The sequence below is a fragment of the Schistocerca americana genome, chromosome 2, assembly GCF_021461395.2.
Source record: "Schistocerca americana isolate TAMUIC-IGC-003095 chromosome 2, iqSchAmer2.1, whole genome shotgun sequence".
NCBI classification, from domain to species: Eukaryota; Metazoa; Arthropoda; class Insecta; order Orthoptera; family Acrididae; genus Schistocerca; species Schistocerca americana.
The window spans coordinates 832,929,754-832,949,510 of NC_060120.1; the positions used below are offsets into that span (position 1 = coordinate 832,929,754).

The 19,757-nt window shown below is 38.8% G+C and overlaps 1 protein-coding gene across 3 annotated transcripts in view; it reads right to left on the reverse strand.

Annotated features, from left to right (window-relative positions):
* The window catches only part of LOC124595488 (RING finger protein 17), a 485,726-nt gene that overhangs the window by 119,446 nt on the left and 346,523 nt on the right, over positions 1–19,757 (reverse strand). For all 3 annotated transcript variants that reach the window (XM_047134251.1, XM_047134250.1, XM_047134249.1), the window contains exons 13-16: positions 8,205–8,321; positions 8,029–8,125; positions 5,854–6,026; positions 3,646–3,875 (exon numbers count right to left, since the gene is read on the reverse strand). In XM_047134251.1, the coding sequence (XP_046990207.1) occupies positions 3,646–3,875; positions 5,854–6,026; positions 8,029–8,125; positions 8,205–8,321 (617 nt within the window). The remainder of the gene's footprint in view (positions 1–3,645; positions 3,876–5,853; positions 6,027–8,028; positions 8,126–8,204; positions 8,322–19,757) is intronic.

Sequence of the window (19,757 nt, forward strand, 5' to 3'; positions counted from 1 at the left end):
TACGTGAAGTATGCTAGCGGCAAGGCACAATCAATGCCTTTTCTATGCGATAGCAATGGAAATACTATAGATAACAGTGCTGCCAAAGCAGAGTAACTAAACACAGCATTCTGACATTTCTTCGCCAAAGAAGATGAAGTAAATATTCCAGAATTCGAATCAAGAACAGCTGCCTACATAAGTAACGTAGAAGTAGATATCCTTGGACTAGCGAAGCAACGTAAATCACTTAACAAAAGCAAGCCTTCCAGGCAAGACTGTATACCAGTTAGGTTCCCTTTCAGAGTATGCTGATACACTAGCTCCAGACTTAATAATCTAATACATCCGTTCACTTGACGAAAGATCCGTACCCACAGACTGGAAAGTTGCATAGGTCACACCAATATTAAAAAAAGGTAGTAGGAGTAATCTACTAAATTGCAGGCCCATATCATTAACATCAATATACAGCAGGATTATGGAACATATATTGTGTTCGAACATTAGGAGGTACCTTGAAAAGAATGGTCTATTGACACACAGTCAACATGGATTTAGAAAACATCGTTCTTGTGAAACACAAACACATGAAGTGTTGAGTGCTATCAACAAGGGATTTCAAATTGATTCCTTATTTCTAGATTTCCAGAAGGCTTTAGACACTGTACTACACAAGTGGATTCTGGTGAAATTGCATGCTTATGGAATATCATCTCGGTTATGTCACTGGATTCGTGACTTCCTGTCAGAAAGGTCACAGTTTGTAGTAACTGACATAAAGACATTGAGTAAAACAGATATGATTTCTGGCATTCCCCAAGATAGTGTTGTAGGTTCTTTGCTGTACTTTATCTATATAAACGATTTAGGAGACAATCTGAGCAGCCATCTTAGGTTGTTTGCAGATGAGGCAATCATTTATCGACTAGTAAAGTCATCAGAAGATCAAAACAAATTGCAAAATGATTCAGAAAAGGTAACTGTATCGTACAAAAATTGGCAATTGACCCTAAATAGCGAAAAGTGTGGGGTTATCCACATGAGTGCTAAAAGGAAGCTGTTAAATTTCAGTTAAACAATAAATCAGTCAAATCTAAAAGGCCTTAAATAGAATTAGATTCCTAGGAATTACAATTATGAACAACTTAAATTGGAAGGAATGCATAGAAAATGTTGTGGGGAAGGTCAACCAAATATTTACAGAATGTAGCAGATCTACTAAAGAGACTGCTTACACTATGGTTGTATGTCCACTTTTAGAATACTGCTGCATGGTGTGGGATCCTTACCAGATAGGATTGACAGAGTACATTGATAAAGTTCAAAAAAGGGGAGCACATTTTGTATCATTGCCTAATAGGGGAGAAGTGCCACTGAAATGATACAGGATTTGGGGTGGACATGAAAGATGAAGTACGGAATAAGTCACGGAACATAAAATGTCTTCGGGTGTTGGTTTCCATATGTGCAGACATTAAATGGAAGCTGTTGAATACAAGAAAATGGCAAGGTGTGACAACAAATAAATGGCTTCACCTGCCATGGACAGAGCCTTTTATGTTTTGGCATTGTGGCTTGGTGGTAAATTGACTGTCAAGGAGCACTCACACCCTCTAAGAATGAAAACAAAAGACAAATGGCATTGAGATAAATAAAATATATTGTAATCTTAAATGTATGTTGAGCCTTCAAGGCACATGAAAAGTTGTGTTCTACTCTAATTCACAAGACACTCTAATGATCTGTACACCCATTCAATCAAATACAACTTTGTAAAAGGAAAGTAGTGTAAGTGGTTTTTCGTAAGATAAGTGGAAGTTGTCTTCCTTTGCTCCAAAATAACACAAAGACAAGCCTTTCCATGGCAACATGTAGGATTTCAGAGTCACTGACCAGCAGGACTTCTACTTCAAGAGAATCAACTACAGTGAGCACATAAAAAAGGTAAATACATCAGATATTACATTGGATGACAGATCTCATGAAGTGTTTTGACTTGGTTTCAACAACAAGGAGTGGGCCAGCAGCTACATAAAAGCTTAAACAAACAAGAAAAACAGTTCAGTGGATAGTTGGGCAAGAAATAGTCAAATATTAAAAACCTACTCTGAAAACGGTTAGCAGTAAAAGTACGAAAAATGAAAAATTGTGCAGTTGTACTTCTAAAGCAGAAATATTAAATAAAACAATGTATGCTTTGTAACAAATGGCAGTTTGCAAATATCAGACCAACCAGAGGACTGTTTGTTAAAAGATTATGCACTGAGGCTGAAAGTGTTTACATTCAATTAGTTCAAAAAGACCGAACTAGAAAATACTTTGCATTATCTTTTTGGAATCACTAGGAAATAAACATTTTGTCCTCATTTCTCTAGACTACACTCCATGAAAGTAGGACCATGAAAGATATACCATGCACGGTGAAACTTGGGTCTAGTTCTAACTTTCGGACACTGGGGCCCAGTCAGGCCAATGGAAGGATTGTTTTATTGTCACTAAAGAAGGAAATTTTTGGCAAATGTCCTGTGGGTAAAAATATGTCTGGTACATTTCAGTACAAACTCAGAGTAAATAATATCTACAGTATTGAGACATACTATACTTTACAGTGGCAAAAATTAAAGGAGACCATAAAAATGAAGCAGTGGCAAAAATTAAAGGAGACCATAAAAATGAAGCGGTAGGTTATGGTAATCAAAAAGCTTGAACAGACAATCAAACTTCACTACTACTTAGTATTCTCTTATCCTTGTACAATTTGATTTCAAATTTCTTTCAAGAGTGAAGCAAATTTTGAAGACTATGAAACTACTGGATAATAAAACTTAAAAGTTTGAGTGCAAGTGGTTGATTCATTAGATATAGTAACCCTAAATAATTCCGACTAATAGTGGGGCAATTATATATGGAGACTGATCACTTTAGAAATTAATATAATTGTTAAAATGAACTGCATGCTTTAAAAAATAAGTTATAGTATAGTTACATTACAATGTTTAATTTTCTTTACCAACAGTTCCACAAGCTCTCTCATTGTACACTAAGATATATTTATGAAAATATCTATTTGATTTAGTACTTGGACACTAGAACCAAGATACAATGAAGAACACACACAAATCAGAATTAAGTAACTTAAAAAAATAAACAATCAGTCAGCTAAATTGAAACATTCAATTATGAAGTACCCATGGTCAAAATTACAATACAGAAAAGCATAATATGCCCTACCATTTCACCTCTGACAAGATCCTTGAACACTACTTACTCTGCTTTACAAGAAATAAAAAAAAACTGCAAGGCTGCTATTATATAAAAGAAGTAATTAATGGCAACTTCTAAATAAGGAGGTATACAAAAGCATTACACTCCCTTCTGTCTAGCAGTGGTACACAAAAGTAATATAAAATTATACATACAGAAGTCAGTACATTTCTTATTAAGGTTTGACATAATTCACATGAACTCTTTCTGGAAGTACAGTCACTACAATGAAGGAGATAAGTTAACTTTCAATTCCATCAGTAAAGCATACTCCAGTGGTGTAACTGATACTGCACCTCACACAACTGCACCTGGATTTAAGTCCCAGAGTGGGACACTGGGACACCGTTTTAAGCTGTTAGATGAAGTTAATATGAAAGAAAGTCTTGCAAAACTTACCTCATTCCTGTGCTCAGAGCATAGCCCTCTCTCACCAAAACTGCATTGATGCAAATGTCCATTTCACGTTGAACATCATATAATGTGACAAACAAGTTAGTGTCACTCACAGAATCCACAAATAATCTCAATGATTTTTTGAATGTGAGCTCCAACATAACTTTTTTAATTTCTGGTGACCATCCAGACTTCAGTGTTGGGCTTACATCATTCAATGCACAATGTATCGCCTGTAATAACCAAGATGTTTTTTCTTTCACAATATTTTAATAAACCAATTTTAACAACCAATAAAATTCCTCTTGATTTGTGACCGCATCACAGTATAAAATACTTAACCCTATTGTCTACATACACAGTTGGCATCCGTTGGGGTACGTTAAGGGCTACTCTAGGTACTAACAAAGGAATTATATGTTTGGAACTTTAAAGCGTCTCTGGAACCATATACAGCTTAATCTGAAAATAGAAGGGCCTGAAACAACAAATTATTCTACACCATTGAGTGCTCAAACAAATAAAATGGTTATATACATATATACATGTGAAAGGCTGAATGTGCGAAACTATATAATGCCATGGAGGGAGCAATTATGTTGTTTCATTTGCCTGTTTTTATACACTGTCCAGTAACTTTAATATGACCAGCTGCCAAAAACGTGAATAATCACCTTTTGCAACACAGACCACTGCCAGATGTGAAGAGCGCGAGACATGCAGGAAGAGAGTCGATGAGGTTCTGGAAGGTACCGACAGAGATTTGGAGCCATGCTGATTCCAGTGCTGTGGTCAGCAGTGCAAGGTTTTTCGGGAGAGGATCCATAGTGCAAACAGCCTGTTTGAGACAGACCCACAGAGTCTTGACTGGTTTTAAATCGGAATACTTTGGTGGCTGGGGGAGTATGGTAACTCACCCTGATTCTCTTCAAAACATACACTGCACTAAAGCTATGCAACATGTTGCTTTGTCCCACTAGCAGATTCCATCGTGTTGAAGAAAAACAAACTGCATGAAAGGACGGACGTAGTCCTAGGGGAAGACAGATACATACTACTTGTGTTCATCCGCTGGCACGAAAACATTCCCAAGAACATAACACTTCCTTGCTTGCTGTAGGGTGTTTGCTGTCAAACATTTCACATGTCTGATGGAGCATAAAATGTAATTCATCTGGGAAGTCCCCGTCACCACTCAGTGGAAGTCCAGCTGCGGTATTGGCATGCAAATTTCAACTTTCGTTGCTGTGCATCAACCAGGTGCCTGCTGCGGAGGCCCTTATGCAGCAACATTTGCTGAATGGGTTGTTGAAGAAACACTGCTGATGGTCCCCTGGTTCACCTGGGCAGATGCTCAGCTGCTCAATAGCTGCCCATCTATCCATCAGTACACATCTCCACAATTATCATTCACCCCTGTCATCTATGGTTCTTGGTGCATCATAGTCGCTTCGGCACCAGTTTTGGATACTGTCATTGTGCCATGTACTGTGTACTTTAACGATGATGGCACACAAACATTAACAGACTTAATTGTTTTGGAAATGCTTTCACCCTCGGCCTGAAAGCCAATTATCATGACAGTTCGGATGTCAGACAAATCATTCTGTTTCCACATCACAATGACTGCACTGTTTTCCACATCCCTGACATTCCCTTTGTGCTTTCCACTGCTAGTGCTGCCATCTGCCCTTCTACGAGTGGTTATGGCATGTTGACATTGAACATAGACAGCGGTGACATTAATGTGACTGGACTGTGTATTATACATACAAAGCCAAACAGAACAACCCTACTAAACCAAGAAACTGCACACCCTCTACATTTTCCTTTGCTTTTGCATTAACATGCTGGCATAGGGAGGACAGAGGGAGGAGGATGTAGTCTATTCATGACTTTTCAGGTTAGACAACTAATTTGCATGCCACATTCAGCATTCATTTGTTGCTTAAGTACTGGAGGTGAGCACAAATATATGGTGGACCCATGTGCATTCCCAGGTATTTTGTTTTAGTCAAAGTCGATATTGTACATATTTTAATGCATGTTACTGCATCTTATAATCTTGTAAAATCTCAAGATCAGTGGTGTCACTGTGCGTTTCATTTGAGATTTTCTTTCTGTAAAAGGCACATACTACATACACATAATACAAAAAAATTATGACAAAAACAATTACAGAAAGCTGTGAACCACAAAAAATAAGATTACCTGCTTTGGAACTGCAAGAAACTTGTCAGGTAACCGGAATACTTCATACCATGGTAGCTCTAGTTCACTACCAGTGTCAACAAAGAACACTCTGACCTTTTTATTTCCTGGAAGACCTACAACCTGTCCCCGACACCAACTTTTTGTAGCATTCAATGCAGCACATGGCATGCCTAAAAAGGAACACTAACACGTTACAACGGATATTAATTGTGTATGCATGCAAGTATGATTTTGAAATGAAGAACATAAAATATCAAAGTCGTATTCATCAACAACACTGAAAGAGAATGAATTTTTTGCGAACCATATGTACAATATCAAATTATTTCAGCTTACAAACAAAAACTACTTGTCATTTGCTGATGGAGTTGCTATGATGTGCACTATCACTTCTGGACACATGACATATTGTTTATTTCTGAAGAATGAATACTGTGGAAAATAGATTCTGCAATGTATCATCAGTTATATTTTACACTTCTACTTTATACAATTTTGGCTACATAAGTCACATCCTGTCAATTGTTCCCACTAATTTCAATGTTTATCTATGTGAATGAAGTCACATTTTTTTTAAATTTTCAGCTAACACAAGTGTAGTGCAAAATGCACTTTATAGTAAGTCAATGGCTGTGAGTTACAGCTGCATGTCCTACAAATCTGAGTGGCAATATCTGGTTTGGTAAATCATTTCCCCTTAATCACAGTGAGAGATTTTACATAATTTCTGAAATACTTACATCTCATTTCTGTTTGTTGACAAGTTTGTTCAAATGAAGTGTTTGAAAATGTATGAGCATGACACAAAGATCTCTTATGTGAATTTGACTACTGCGGTGCAATAATGTATTCTGTTCATAATATAACTGCCATATCATGTTAAATTTAGCTTCGCCCTTCAATAGCAGTGTATATAATGTCTACATTTGTTATAAATTTCCACTATTTCCTTACACGGAAAAGACAGAAGTTCGAGACTCAAAATTCCAGACAACTTTGTGCAATAAGTAAATTTTGTTGCAGGTTTTTCCTCTTGTTGTAGCAGGAATCACTTTACTGGGTGTTAGCCACTTGATTTCTTAAAGAGAATTTGTATTCCTTTTAGCATAACACATCCAAAAATTGAGAGAGAATCAGAAAGCTTCAGTTATTTGCTTACTGCTCTGTGAAACATTGCCCCACCACAATACAGCCCCACACTGACAGCTATTCTCAGGGCAATTTCCAGCTGTTTATGAACAGCAAATGACTACTGTCAAGTGATTGGAAATTGCTGCAAATAGATATGGTGTGAGGACTACTGAGGATCATGTACCAGGGATACCAAACGTATATCAAATACAAGGCTCTCCCGTGGAATGGTCTTCGCTATAGTATGTACAGGAGTTATCATCTCTCGTCCACTTCACTGCGAATAAAGTATCAGTCAAAGGTTATGGGTTCCTGCATATATGAGGCAGGGGTCATGGAAAACTCTCATAGAAAATGAAACAGGACCAGTGAGACACACATCATCTGTTGTGAAACTTCCGTGTCACAGGTCAGTGGGAAAAAGTGTAATGTTGCGCAGTTATGCTTCATGATAGTTGCTAAACTGTGTCTAGAGTATTTAGTACTTAGCAGCATTGACCAATTCCGTAACTGAGGAACCTTGGGTGCATGCCACCTGTACCAGCCAGGACTGCCAATTTTGTGACACACTTGACAAAAAGAACAACCCAATGAGAATGTCCTAATGGTTTTTACTGAAATACCACATATGCAGCAAGCAGTAGGATGTAAACATCACCCAAGAGAAATTCTGGAAATGTTGGCCATTATTTTTAGTACTGATGGAACTGTTTTTCTTCTTGTTATGGATTTTCATTGTCTACTACAATTAGTTTTTAAGCTCTGGTATGAAATAATGAACTACACATACATCTCTGAGGCAACATAGCGTTCCACCTAAACAGTCATGCACTTCAAAGATCATAGTTTTTATTGTCAACACTTCTGTAACATCTGTGGTAACATTTAGAGCATCTGTTATGGTTAAAGTATTCTGGCGTATAAACCATCTTTGCATTTAGACCTCATTTACTTTTACTTGGGAGCAAGTGTTAGTATGGGTGGGTGTTATCTACATAAATCTTACTTTCTTGGACTTAAATAAACAATGTGGTATCTTACCAATTTCAGGTTTGTAAATTTTATGCTCAGTAGGATTACAATAATATTTCATCATTTCATTCTTGAGACTATATAGAGATCGAGCATGGGCCCCAGTCTGTAACAAATTATTCCACAATTAGAACTGGTTCTTCCATGCACATTTTGTCAAAGTACAGGAGAGTACATTAGCTTACCCTCTGAACATAGAAGCTTGTTGGTGAATTAATGTGTGAAACTCTTACTTGCAACAATTCCCCAACCTTTACTTCCTGTACTAGATATGAGCTCATTGGATTTGTTGCTGTTCTTGGCTGTAAAAGATCGAAATGGAGGTAAATCAATACATAAAGGCTTGATAGGTTATACCAGGGAGCGAGTCCTTGATGCATATACTAAAAGTAAAATTTTTGCATATCATGCGTTCGTTGTTAATAATCATTTGTGAAATGAGAAATGTAATGATCCTTCAATGTGCCACCAAAGTAAAACCTCAGGTTCCAATGAATTCTCTGAAATGTCGTAGCACATGAATGTATAATGGATGAATTCCTGATTGTAGTAAGAACAACTTAGAAACTCAAAAAACTTTTTTTAAAATTATGACAAATCTTGAAATTTTACCTGCAATTTCCTTTAAGAAAAATGCCTAGAACAGAAATTTATGACTATGTCTACACTACAGGCTCTATTGTCTTCTTCTAGCATGATGTTGCAGCTTTTGGTGCTCACTATCTTCTATCTTGTGATTAGTGTTTGAGCGACCCATTCATATTTCAGAACAGTGACAGTGAAGTCAATCATTCTTTCTCAATTACAGATAATGTGTGTAAAAATAAGGTTGACTGAACTGTATTTTGTGTCCTGGTTCACTGTGATGAACCCAGTTTCTACTCCACATAACAATGAATGCAAAAATGCAGCCTCAGCATGATACTTTTAAGACAGCACAGTTCTCCAATACTCTAGATATTGTGAATTATTTTTGCCACTCAGACAACTGCCTTAATATCTGCTTACTGTAACATTTAATACCATCACAAATGGTCGAATGGATTGATAGAAATGAAATTTCATTGTACTAGCAAATGTGGTAATGGAAATTCATCTCCCTTAGCATATAAGGTTGTCCACCAGTGATAGATGAATATCAATGAAATATGGCTACCCACATTTAATGCCTTCCTTATACTGGGCAACTATTTTGCAAACATCACTAGGTCAATTCTTTTTAGCTAAAAGAAATGGTGGTCTGAAACTACTAAGCACAGCAACTACATTTTAAATCTGTTTTGATTTTGCACACACCCTTGTGCTATCAAAATACTGCATATCTTCCATGATGATTTCTCTTCATGTTGCAGGAACAACTTAGTTGCCTGATGGTGTAAAACCTTCAAAGCAAGTTGCAAAGACTGAATATTGTATGTCATAAAAATAGCTACCAACCAACAATTTGAAGACTTTTTGTTTAACGAACTTTACTGTTCTTTGCCATTTCCAGTTGCACAGTTTTGTTCATAATCAGATGGCTGCATTACAGGATGAACTGTTCAATCAGATGTTGGGTATGTTGAGTACCATGGTGCCCTACCATGAAATATTGTAACTGATAAAAATTCAAGAAGGTAGTGAAGAATAGTAGTTGGAAATTGCATAGCACCAGTATTTACTTACATTGAGCACATCCCACTCACATTAAAGGCTTGCATTTTCTTCATTTTGCATCTAACAAGCAATATTATCATCATCATAAACATATCCTAGTGTTAGAAACACTATCTCAAAAACACAGAGTAAAAGGTGGGTCATCATCAGAACTTTTACATTAAACAATCTGACTCTGCATTAACTTCACATGTTCTACCTATACTGACAGATATACTGTTTACTTACGTGTCTGAGATTAGCTGACAGATAAGACATTAACATCATTATTTTCCGCAATAATAAATAAATGATGCAGTGTGCATCACAAGGCAATTAAAGCTTCATTTCGCACTTTATTTTTAAAAAAAATTGTTCAGGAACGTCAGGAAAATGTTGAAAAAATAATGTTTTCTTAATCCGGAATTTTTTTTAATACTTTACATATATGCAAAATTGTGTGCAACTTATCATATTCACTCATATATGACACACTGCTAAGTTTAAATCATAGTTTTAAACAGTAAATAAATAGAATGTATGATAGAATTAATGATACTAGTGAAAAATGGAGGTAACGATGATCCCTTATATTTAAGCCTGTTGATTTCTATTGCATCTGTGCTAGCTGGCATACCTTGCTTTTCTATTCCAGTACCAATCTGGCAAAGAACTTGAGCCAATTAAGTTCTAAACAAAATCTCACATGTTGTGCCACTGCTGGGTGGTTCATCTTGTTTTCGGCAAAACACTAGCTGAAGCATGTCCTGAAATGACTGATATCCTACCTAAGATAATTAAAGCCCCTCTCAAAATGGTGTTTCGCCATCCACCCAACCTCCACAACATTCTAGTCCATACTTATAGCACTCCCACCCCCCACCCCCAACACCAGTGAAAGTCCTTGATGCAAGACCTGTGCAATCCACTCACCCAGCACTATCTACTCCAGTCCTGTCACAAGCTTATCCTATCCCATCAGAGGCCAGGACATTTGTGAAAGAAGCCATTTTGTGTACTGACACTGCAGCAATCACCAGGGTTTTACATTGGTATGACAACCAACCAGTTGTCAATTAGAAAGAATGGCCACCGCCAAACTGTTGCCAAAAAACAAGGTACACACATAGCGGCACAACATTCAGCAAAGCCCCACATATGAGATTTCAATGGCTGCTTCACAACCCGCACCATCTGGATCCTGCCCATCACCACCAGATTTTCTGAGCTGTGTAGATGGGCGCTATCCTTAACAGCACATGTTTTGCTCCTGTAACCTTCCTAGCCTAAACCTAAGGTAACTCGCTACCCCTCCCACTCCCCACTCAATAAAGACAGAGAGAGAGAGAGAGAGAGAGAGAGAGAGAGAGAGAGAGAGAGAGATAGAGTGTATGTGCGTGTGTGTACACTGTCCCCTGCCCAATTTGTGTCCCCCACATCAGCTAATTGTATGCTGTTGTCTCACACTCTAAGTCTACGAAATCACATACCAAGCTGTCTGCCACCTGCCCCACTAGCTAACCCACAGATGGCTCCCCACTGTCCCAGGAGCCTGGCACTAGACTGAACACAATGTAGGGAGACAGGCGTGTGTGTGTGTGTGTGTGTGTGTGTGTGTGTGTGTGTGTGTGGGCGTGCACATGTGTGCATGCATGTTTCTCCTACAGCTATAAAAAGGAAGTGATTCTGAAAGCTAGGCAAATTAGGTACCTTTTGTTTGTGTGCCTATCGATGACACAGCGATTCTGCCATTTGGTGAGTTGTCTCCTATATTCTTAAATAATTTGTAAATTTCAACCAGAACTTTCTGTGGCTAGTGGTTCCATTCCAGCCAAACCTCATGTTGTCCATCCTTCATTAATCTCTGCTTTATTTAACTCCCCTCTATTGCCCATCCATTTCTTTGTCTTATGTTTCTTCCCCTCTCACCTCTATGACATACTCTGTAATGCCCATGACCCTTGTGGTCACAAGTGACTTTGGTTACACCCTGTAGTATCAGCCACATCCACTATGAGAGCTGTGCACCCATCTCAACGTGCCAAGCGACCCCTGATAACAGCACATCACACTTCTAGTAGCTCAAAAACCTCCCTCCCTCACATATTGCCCCTCGTATGCCATGCCTGTCCTTGTTCCCTTTTTCACTCTTACGCATGACAATATCTTGTTCCTTAAATGGAATCCTCCCCAATGCCTCATATTCAGCCCTACTCCCAGGTTTAACCATACTGGACTTGTCAAAGACCTATTCTCCTTCTCCCTTTCCCTGCAGTGGAAACACTTATTTGCCACCAACCCCTCGAACTAAAGGCAACCCAATCGCAACATCACCCTGCCTGTCTCAATTCATACCACCATCCCATGGTGACCCCCTCACACCCCCATCTAACCATCCCCTGGATACCTACCAGGAGTTCCTAACTTCGAACCAGGCCTCACCACCCTTTCCCAGCTCCCTCCCTAAGAACAACAACCATTTAACAGAAGAAAGGACCACCCTACAAAACCTAAAAACGGATCCTGACTTTATCATCCTCCTGGCAGACGAAGGTTCCATGACAGTTGTGATGAACTGGAGTGACTACCTGGCAGAGGGTCTCCACCAGTTGTCCAACACCTCCACCTACAAGCTCTGCCAGAGTGATCCCATCCCAGAAATCCAACATAACCTCCAATCCCTGGTGAAATCCTCAGGCCCTTTGCAGAACCTCTAACCTGAATCCACTGACTTGTTACACTGCCTCCACCAAAAGAATCTCGGCCCTTGTTGATCAACATCTCCAACCAACTGTCCAAAACCTAGTCTCCTACAAAAACCTTTCCTGCACTGGCTCTCCACCATCTCACACATTTGCATCCCAGATCCCTACTCATCACCGTTGATGCAACCACCTTTACACCAACGTCCCTCGTGCCCATGGCCTAGCCACGATTGAACACTAACTCCCTCAATGCCCTGCAGATTCCAAACCCACCACTTCATTCCTCATAAACCTAACCAACTACATCCTAATCCGTAACTACTTCACCTTTGAAGGGAAAGTATACAGACAAATTTGTGGCACAGCAATGGGGACCCGCATGGCACCCTCCTATGTTAAACTCTTCATCGACCAACCACAGGAAACATTTATAGCTTCATAAACCATAAACCCCTCATCTGGTTCAGGTTTATTGATGATATCTTTATAACCTGGAACCAAGGCCAGGACACCTTATACTGATTCCTCCACAATATCAACACTTTCTCTCCCACACACTTCACCTGGTCATCCTCCACTCATTGTACTACCTTCCATGATGTCAATCTCCTCCTTTCAGATGCCTCCATCCACACCTCCTTTCAGATGCGTCCACCATCCACACCTCAGTCCACATCAAACCCACCAATCACCAACAGTACCTGCACTTTGACAGCTGCCACATGTTCTCCACCAAAAAATCCCTCCCTTGTAGCCTGGCCACCTGTGGTAGACACATCTGCAATGATGAGAACTTCCTCGCCCAGTACGCTGAAGGCCTCACAAAGTCTTTCGCAGACACGCAATACCCTCCAGACCTAATCCCCAAAGACATTTCCTGTGCCATATCCTCACACACACCTGATTCTCACATCCATCCCTAGAACCAATCACAAAGAATAGCCCCTTGTCACCCAATACCACCCCAGACTGGAATGACTTCGTCAGTACTTTGATTATCTATCACATGCCCTGAAATGAGGGACGACCTACATAAGACACTTCCAATCCCTCTCAAAGTGGTGTTCTGCCACCCATCCAACCTCCACAACATCCTAGTCCATCATTATGGCACTCCCACCCCAACCCCCTGCCACAGGGACCATACCCCTGTGGTAGACCCAGATGCAAGACTTGCGCAATACACTCAACCAGCACCATCTACTCCAGTCCTGTCCCAGGACTATCCTACCCCATCAGAGGCTGGGCCACCTGTGAAAGCAAACGCATTATATATCACCTCTGCTGCAAATACTGCACAGCATTTTAAATTGGTATGACAACCAACCAGCTGCCAACCAGAACGAATGGCCACAGTCAAACTGTTGTCAAAAACAAGGTACACCACCCAGTGGCACAAAATGCAGCAGAGCCCAACATGCGAGATTTCAATGGCTGCTTCACAACCTGTACCATCTGGATTCTGCCCATCACCACCCTCTTTTCTAAGCTGCATAGATGGGAGCTATCCTTACAGCACATGTTTTGCTCCTGTAACCTTCTTGGCCTAAAACTAAGGTAACTTGCTGCCCCTCCCATGCCACACCCAATAGTGTGAGTGAGTGTGTGTGTGTGTGTGTGTGTGTGTGTGTGTGTGTGTGTGAGAGAGAGAGAGAGAGAGAGAGAGCGCAAATGTGTATGTGTATGCGCCACCTGCCTCCTCTACTTGCACCCGTAGTTAGCCCACAGATGGCTCCCCACTCTCCCACGATCTGCTAAACGCCCCCGCCCCCCTCCCCAACCACCTCTCCCCAGTACATTCCATGTGGGCCAGTAAAGAGCTGGCAATCGAGTGAGAGCACAATGTAGGGAGACAGGGAGAGGGGTGTGTGTGTGTGGGGGGGGGGGGGGGCGGCATGTGTTTTTCCTACAGCTAGAAAAAGGAAGTGCATTCTGAAAGTTAGCCCCGCTCTGTAGCTTTTGTTTGTGTGCCCATCAACGACACAGTGCATCTGCCATTCATTACGTCCTCTCCTTTACTTCTAAATAATTTGTAATTTTCAACCAGAACTTTCTGTACATTATTCAGTCTATGTTTTCCATGTGTGGGTTGTAAAAATTTTGGCAGCTCACCGACAAAAGTAGACAGGAAATAAAAGTAGACAGGAAAAGAGAGACAACTGTTGTCTTTAAGCAAACTGGGAGAAATGTCCAGTTTGTCAAAAGTAATAATCTAGTCCTCAGAGTATCCATATACTCCTTTCTTCAGCTGCTTTTAATTTTAAAATTTACAGTTTTATATTCAATGTATTTGGATTGTTCCTACGCACCAAATCCCTAGCTCGAATACATACACAACTAGATTTATAGAGGTATATTTCAAAACAGATCTTTTAGTTCCGATTTCTTGGAATTTCCCTGATGAGCTGAATCACAATGTTTCCAGATGCTCCAATATCTGGTTCACTACCTAATCTGAATTTTGGATTATTTTCTTGTCCACCGTAGAACTCAATTTTGTGTGCACACCCCATTCCTTCAGACAAAATGAAAAGTTTATACCCCCATTTTTGTGTTTTGTACTTCACTTACATCTTTGGTTCCACAAATTTGTTCATCAATTGACAAATGTTCACTCACTGCAACTGAAAGACATTTTTTATTCACCTGATTAATTATAGGTCTAATTTTGTACAATTTGTCAAAATCTTGACTTTCAGGGTCCGGTCACTTTGGATTGTCTATGAAATGAAAATTGGTCATTAGACTCCCAAAGTATATCTGAGACATTGTTTTATTAGTGGAACGCCAAAAACATCGTTCCAGTTAATTTAATCTACAATTTTTGCCATTAATTCATTAGTAAGAAAATGTTTAAAAACTGATGATTTAGACAACTATACCACAGATTGCCCAGTGCAGTTTTCATTCAAGACTAAAAAGGTCATTTGTAAATGAAACACTTTGTTCTTTTTTTTAATAAATGATTTGATTTTTCTGTAACTTTGGATGTTTTTCAGAAGCTTGTAGTAATAATACATCAGCAATAAGTTCATTATCATCATCCTCTGAAACATTATTCCTAATTTGAGTTTGTTGCTGCAGTGTCTATGTAACCCATCATGACTCCAATGTGAATACATAAGCACCAGCATGTAGATCAGGGGTTTATATTGCCTTCAAATGGTAACTTTTAGTTCAGCCATATTATATGAAGGTCCTACAGTAGTTTCAGCCTTGCTATCACTATCTGTAGCTTCCAGATCATTTACAGTTATAGAAGGAGCATCATCCGAATTGTTGAAATCTAGCCTGTCTTCACTGTAATGCGGACATTCTAAAACCATGAATTCTTCGATCATCATCAGTTCACATCGTCCATTTTCAAAATAAGAGAATAGCTCCATTACAACACTTGAACTAGCACAAGAAACTAGAAGGAAGTGGAATGAAGGAAACGCTAATTTGTTACTGTTCGAGTGTCGGTAGGACCATTACTACACACTATTACAGATACGCAAACAGAATTGATTCATGTACGTTTTTATTATAAGAAATATAAGTTGAAGTGAACACTGTACCTACAAATGTTGTGGAAGCACTATATATTTTTAGGTTCATGTGTTCTTGCTTGCAACTACCAACAATCACCATCAGAAGAAAGCACTGTGTGCCTGATTGACAATGCTACACAGAACAACACACACTGTCCAGTCACGAGTACAGTAGCACATTCTAGTGGCAGACTGCTTTCAATTACTTTCATAAAGCAACACTGTCCATCTGCAAGGCAGTGTTAAATTTCAAGGACAAGAACGAAAAGATAATTAAAACTTTGCTTTGCATATCTGCAAAGCAGCGTAGTGAAGGGTTAAACACAGTGACCTTTTAAAATACATATGAAGTAACCTTTTTCTCTTGATTGTAATAACAGGTCTTACACTCAAGTACGGCTGTTGATAAAATATCAATATATCAATATTTTTTCCAAAAAATGTAGACATTTATTGGCAATTCCTGATATATCGATATCAAAATGGCAATATAAAAGCCAATATTCTTATTTTATATTATGTTTTTTTCTCAGTTTTTGGGAAACATTTGAAGCCATTCTTTTGCAGTTGTAGAAGAACATAATTTTACTTTCACTGTGTGAAGAAGTTTCACTATTTTTTTAGCATTGGTCATATGTGAAGAATGTTAGCAGCAAGAAACAATCAATGCCTGTGCTATAGCAACGGAGATACTATCAAAGACAGCACTGCCAAAGCAGAGTTACTAAACACAGCCTTCCAAAATGCCTTCACAAAAGAAGACAAAATAAATATTTCAGAAATCGAATCAAGAACAGCTGACAACATGAGTAACAAAGAAGTAAATTTTCTCGCAGTAGTGAAGCAACTTAAATCACACAATACAAGCAACTCTTCTGGTCCAGACTGTTTACCAATTAAGCTCCTTTCAGAGCATGCCAATGCATTAGCTCCATACTTAACAATCATATACAACCGTTCGCATGACGAAAGATCTGTACCCAAAGATTGGAAAGTTACACAGGTCACACCAATATTCAAGAAAGGTAGTAGGAGTAGGCCACTTAATTACAAGCCCGTATCATTAACGTCGATATGCAGCAGGATTTTGGAAAATATATTGTGTTCGAACATTAAGAATTACCTTGAAGAAAACAGTCTGTTTACACACAGTCAACATGGGTTTAGAAACGTTCTAGTGAAACACAACTAGCTCTTTATTCACATGAAGTGTTGAGTGCTATTGTCAAGTGATTTCACATCAATTCCATATTTCTGGTTTTCTGGAAGGCTTTTGACACTGTACCACACAAGCGGCTTGTAGTGAAATTGCGTGTTTATGGAATATCCTCTCAGATATGCGACTGGATTTGTGATTTCCTGTCAGAGAAGTCACAGTTCTTACTAATAGATGGAAGGTCATCGAGTAAAACAGAAGGGATTTCTGGCATTCCCCAAGGTAGTGTTATAAGCCCTTTGCTTTTCCTGATCTATATAAATGATTTGGGAGACAATCTGAGCAGCGGTCTTACGTTGTTTGCGGATGACGCTGTTGTTTATCGAGTAATAAAATCATTAGAAGATTGAAACAAATTGCAAAACAACTTAGAAAAAATATCTGAATGTTGCGAAAAGTGGCAGGTGACCGTAAATAGCAAAAAGTGTGAGGTCATCCACATAAACGCTTAAAGGAATTCGTTAAACTTTGGTTACACAATAAATCAGTCTAATCTAAAAACTGTAAATTCAACTAAATACCTAGGAATTACAATTGCCAACAACTTAAATTGGAAGGAAGACATAGAAAATGTTGTGGGGAAGGCTAACTAAAGACTGTGTTTCATTGGCAGGACACTTAGTACATCGAAAAAGCTCAAAGAAGGGCAGCACATTTTGTAATATTGAAAAATACGGGAGAGAGTGTCACTGAAATTGTACAGGATTTGGGCTGGACATCATTAAAAGAAAGGAATTTTTCGTTGCGACAGAATCTGCTTACTAAATTCCAATTACCAACTTTCTCCTCGGAATGCAAAAATATTTTGTTGACACTGATCTACATAGGGAGAAATGATCACCACGATAAAACAGGGGAAATCAGAGCTCATATGGAAAGATACAGGTGTTGGTTCTTTCCACGAGCTATACGAGGTTGGAATAATAGAGAATTATGAAGGTGGTTTGATGAACCTCTGCCAGGAAATGTGATTTGCAGAGTATCCATGTAGATATAGATGTAGATCACGTACAATCTTTATCTCTGGACAATTTTTAAGGCAAGTAGTCTGCTAATTCTTAACAGTGGCATTTTTCAGAAACACCTGGTGAAAATAATGAACAAAAATCTAAATGACAAGATTGGCCTTTGTGGTGGGCTGAGTTACGTGGGGAAAAACGCTGATGTAATAAGTGCTATCAAAAGAATTTCCAACATTTAGATTCCAGGGTGTATACGTGGCCGACGAAAAAAAATTCCCGGATTTTTCCCGGATTTCCCGGTTAAAAATACACTTTCTCCCGGATGAAAATACACTTTTTCCTTGTTAAGTAACAGTATACTTTTCCTCGGAACTGTAAAAGTTATCATTCCTTTTAGTGGTTGTGGTCTTACACCGGCGTAGAATTTCCCGGCACTTTAGAAAACTAAACTCGGGGGAAAAACACGTTTTGGAAAGATGTCTGATGTGCAGCAACATGTACACTGCATATTTCATATCACGAAAGTATAAATTTGAATTCCACCAAACACTGCATGTTACTTTCCGTAGAATTGAAATCGAGATTGCAATGCGCTTTTGTAAGCCGGTCGTAGCTCATGTCAAGCGATCTCGCCAGCCAATGACAGCGAATATTCAGAGCACAGGACACGTGATGTAGTCAGCCAATAGCAACACCACTGTTAAGTAGCGCGAACACACAAATCGGGAAAGGTAATGGTTTAAATTAATATACATAGTGCTGCTAAAAGAAAAGAAAAGCTTTCAAGTACCCTATAATATTGGCCTCTAAGATTAATAAGCTGCAAGAGAAGCTAGGCTTTCACACGTAATGTTGATCTTTTTTGCACGTGTTTCACTTCAAGATACATTACAGAAATGCGCCAGTAAATTATTTAACAACGACATAAATGTCTGACCTTCTGGGCTCGAAAATATTCTAAATGGTCGTTCTCAAAGATCTGAATTTTGAATGAGAGCCAAATGCTCTGTTTTAAGAAATTCATCAGAAATTGGAGCACATAGTTCATCTAGTGTAAAAGGAAATTTACTTTAATTGAAAGTAACGCTTTTCAAACAACCATTCGGAATATTTTCCCGCGACGTTATATTCGTTTCAGCAGTTACGCCAGATGACAAGCGTCGCCGTGCTTGCGCAGCTACAATGACGCAGGAAGCCCGTACGTGTAAAACATTAAAAGATCTTACATTATGTCATAAAAGAAACAAGACGTTAGAGGATACTCCAAGAGCATGGGAATTTTGTGAACCCTACTAAAATGCATAATTCGGCTTAAAGTGCACATTCGTATTTCCAGATGCAGATGTATCAGTACTGTATTATCTCATAATTGGTTCTTTATTATGGCATAATGCCATACTTGCTAGACGATGAAAACGTGCACTTGAAATGTAGCGAACAGTTGAAACTAGGCAATAGTGTGGAATTAAACACTTTGTTTCAAATAAATTGACTGCCTCAGCAGAAAAGATTAATTAAAGTCAAATTTCTTTAACAAACCAACAAAGATAACTTCATTGTTCTGCAAGGCGATTAACGCTTGACTGTCATAAAGGTAGAAACAAAATAAAATCTGAAACTAATAACTTATTTCAGCCTTCCGTAATTATTAGTCATCATCATCATCATCTTGGACAGTTTCCAGCCA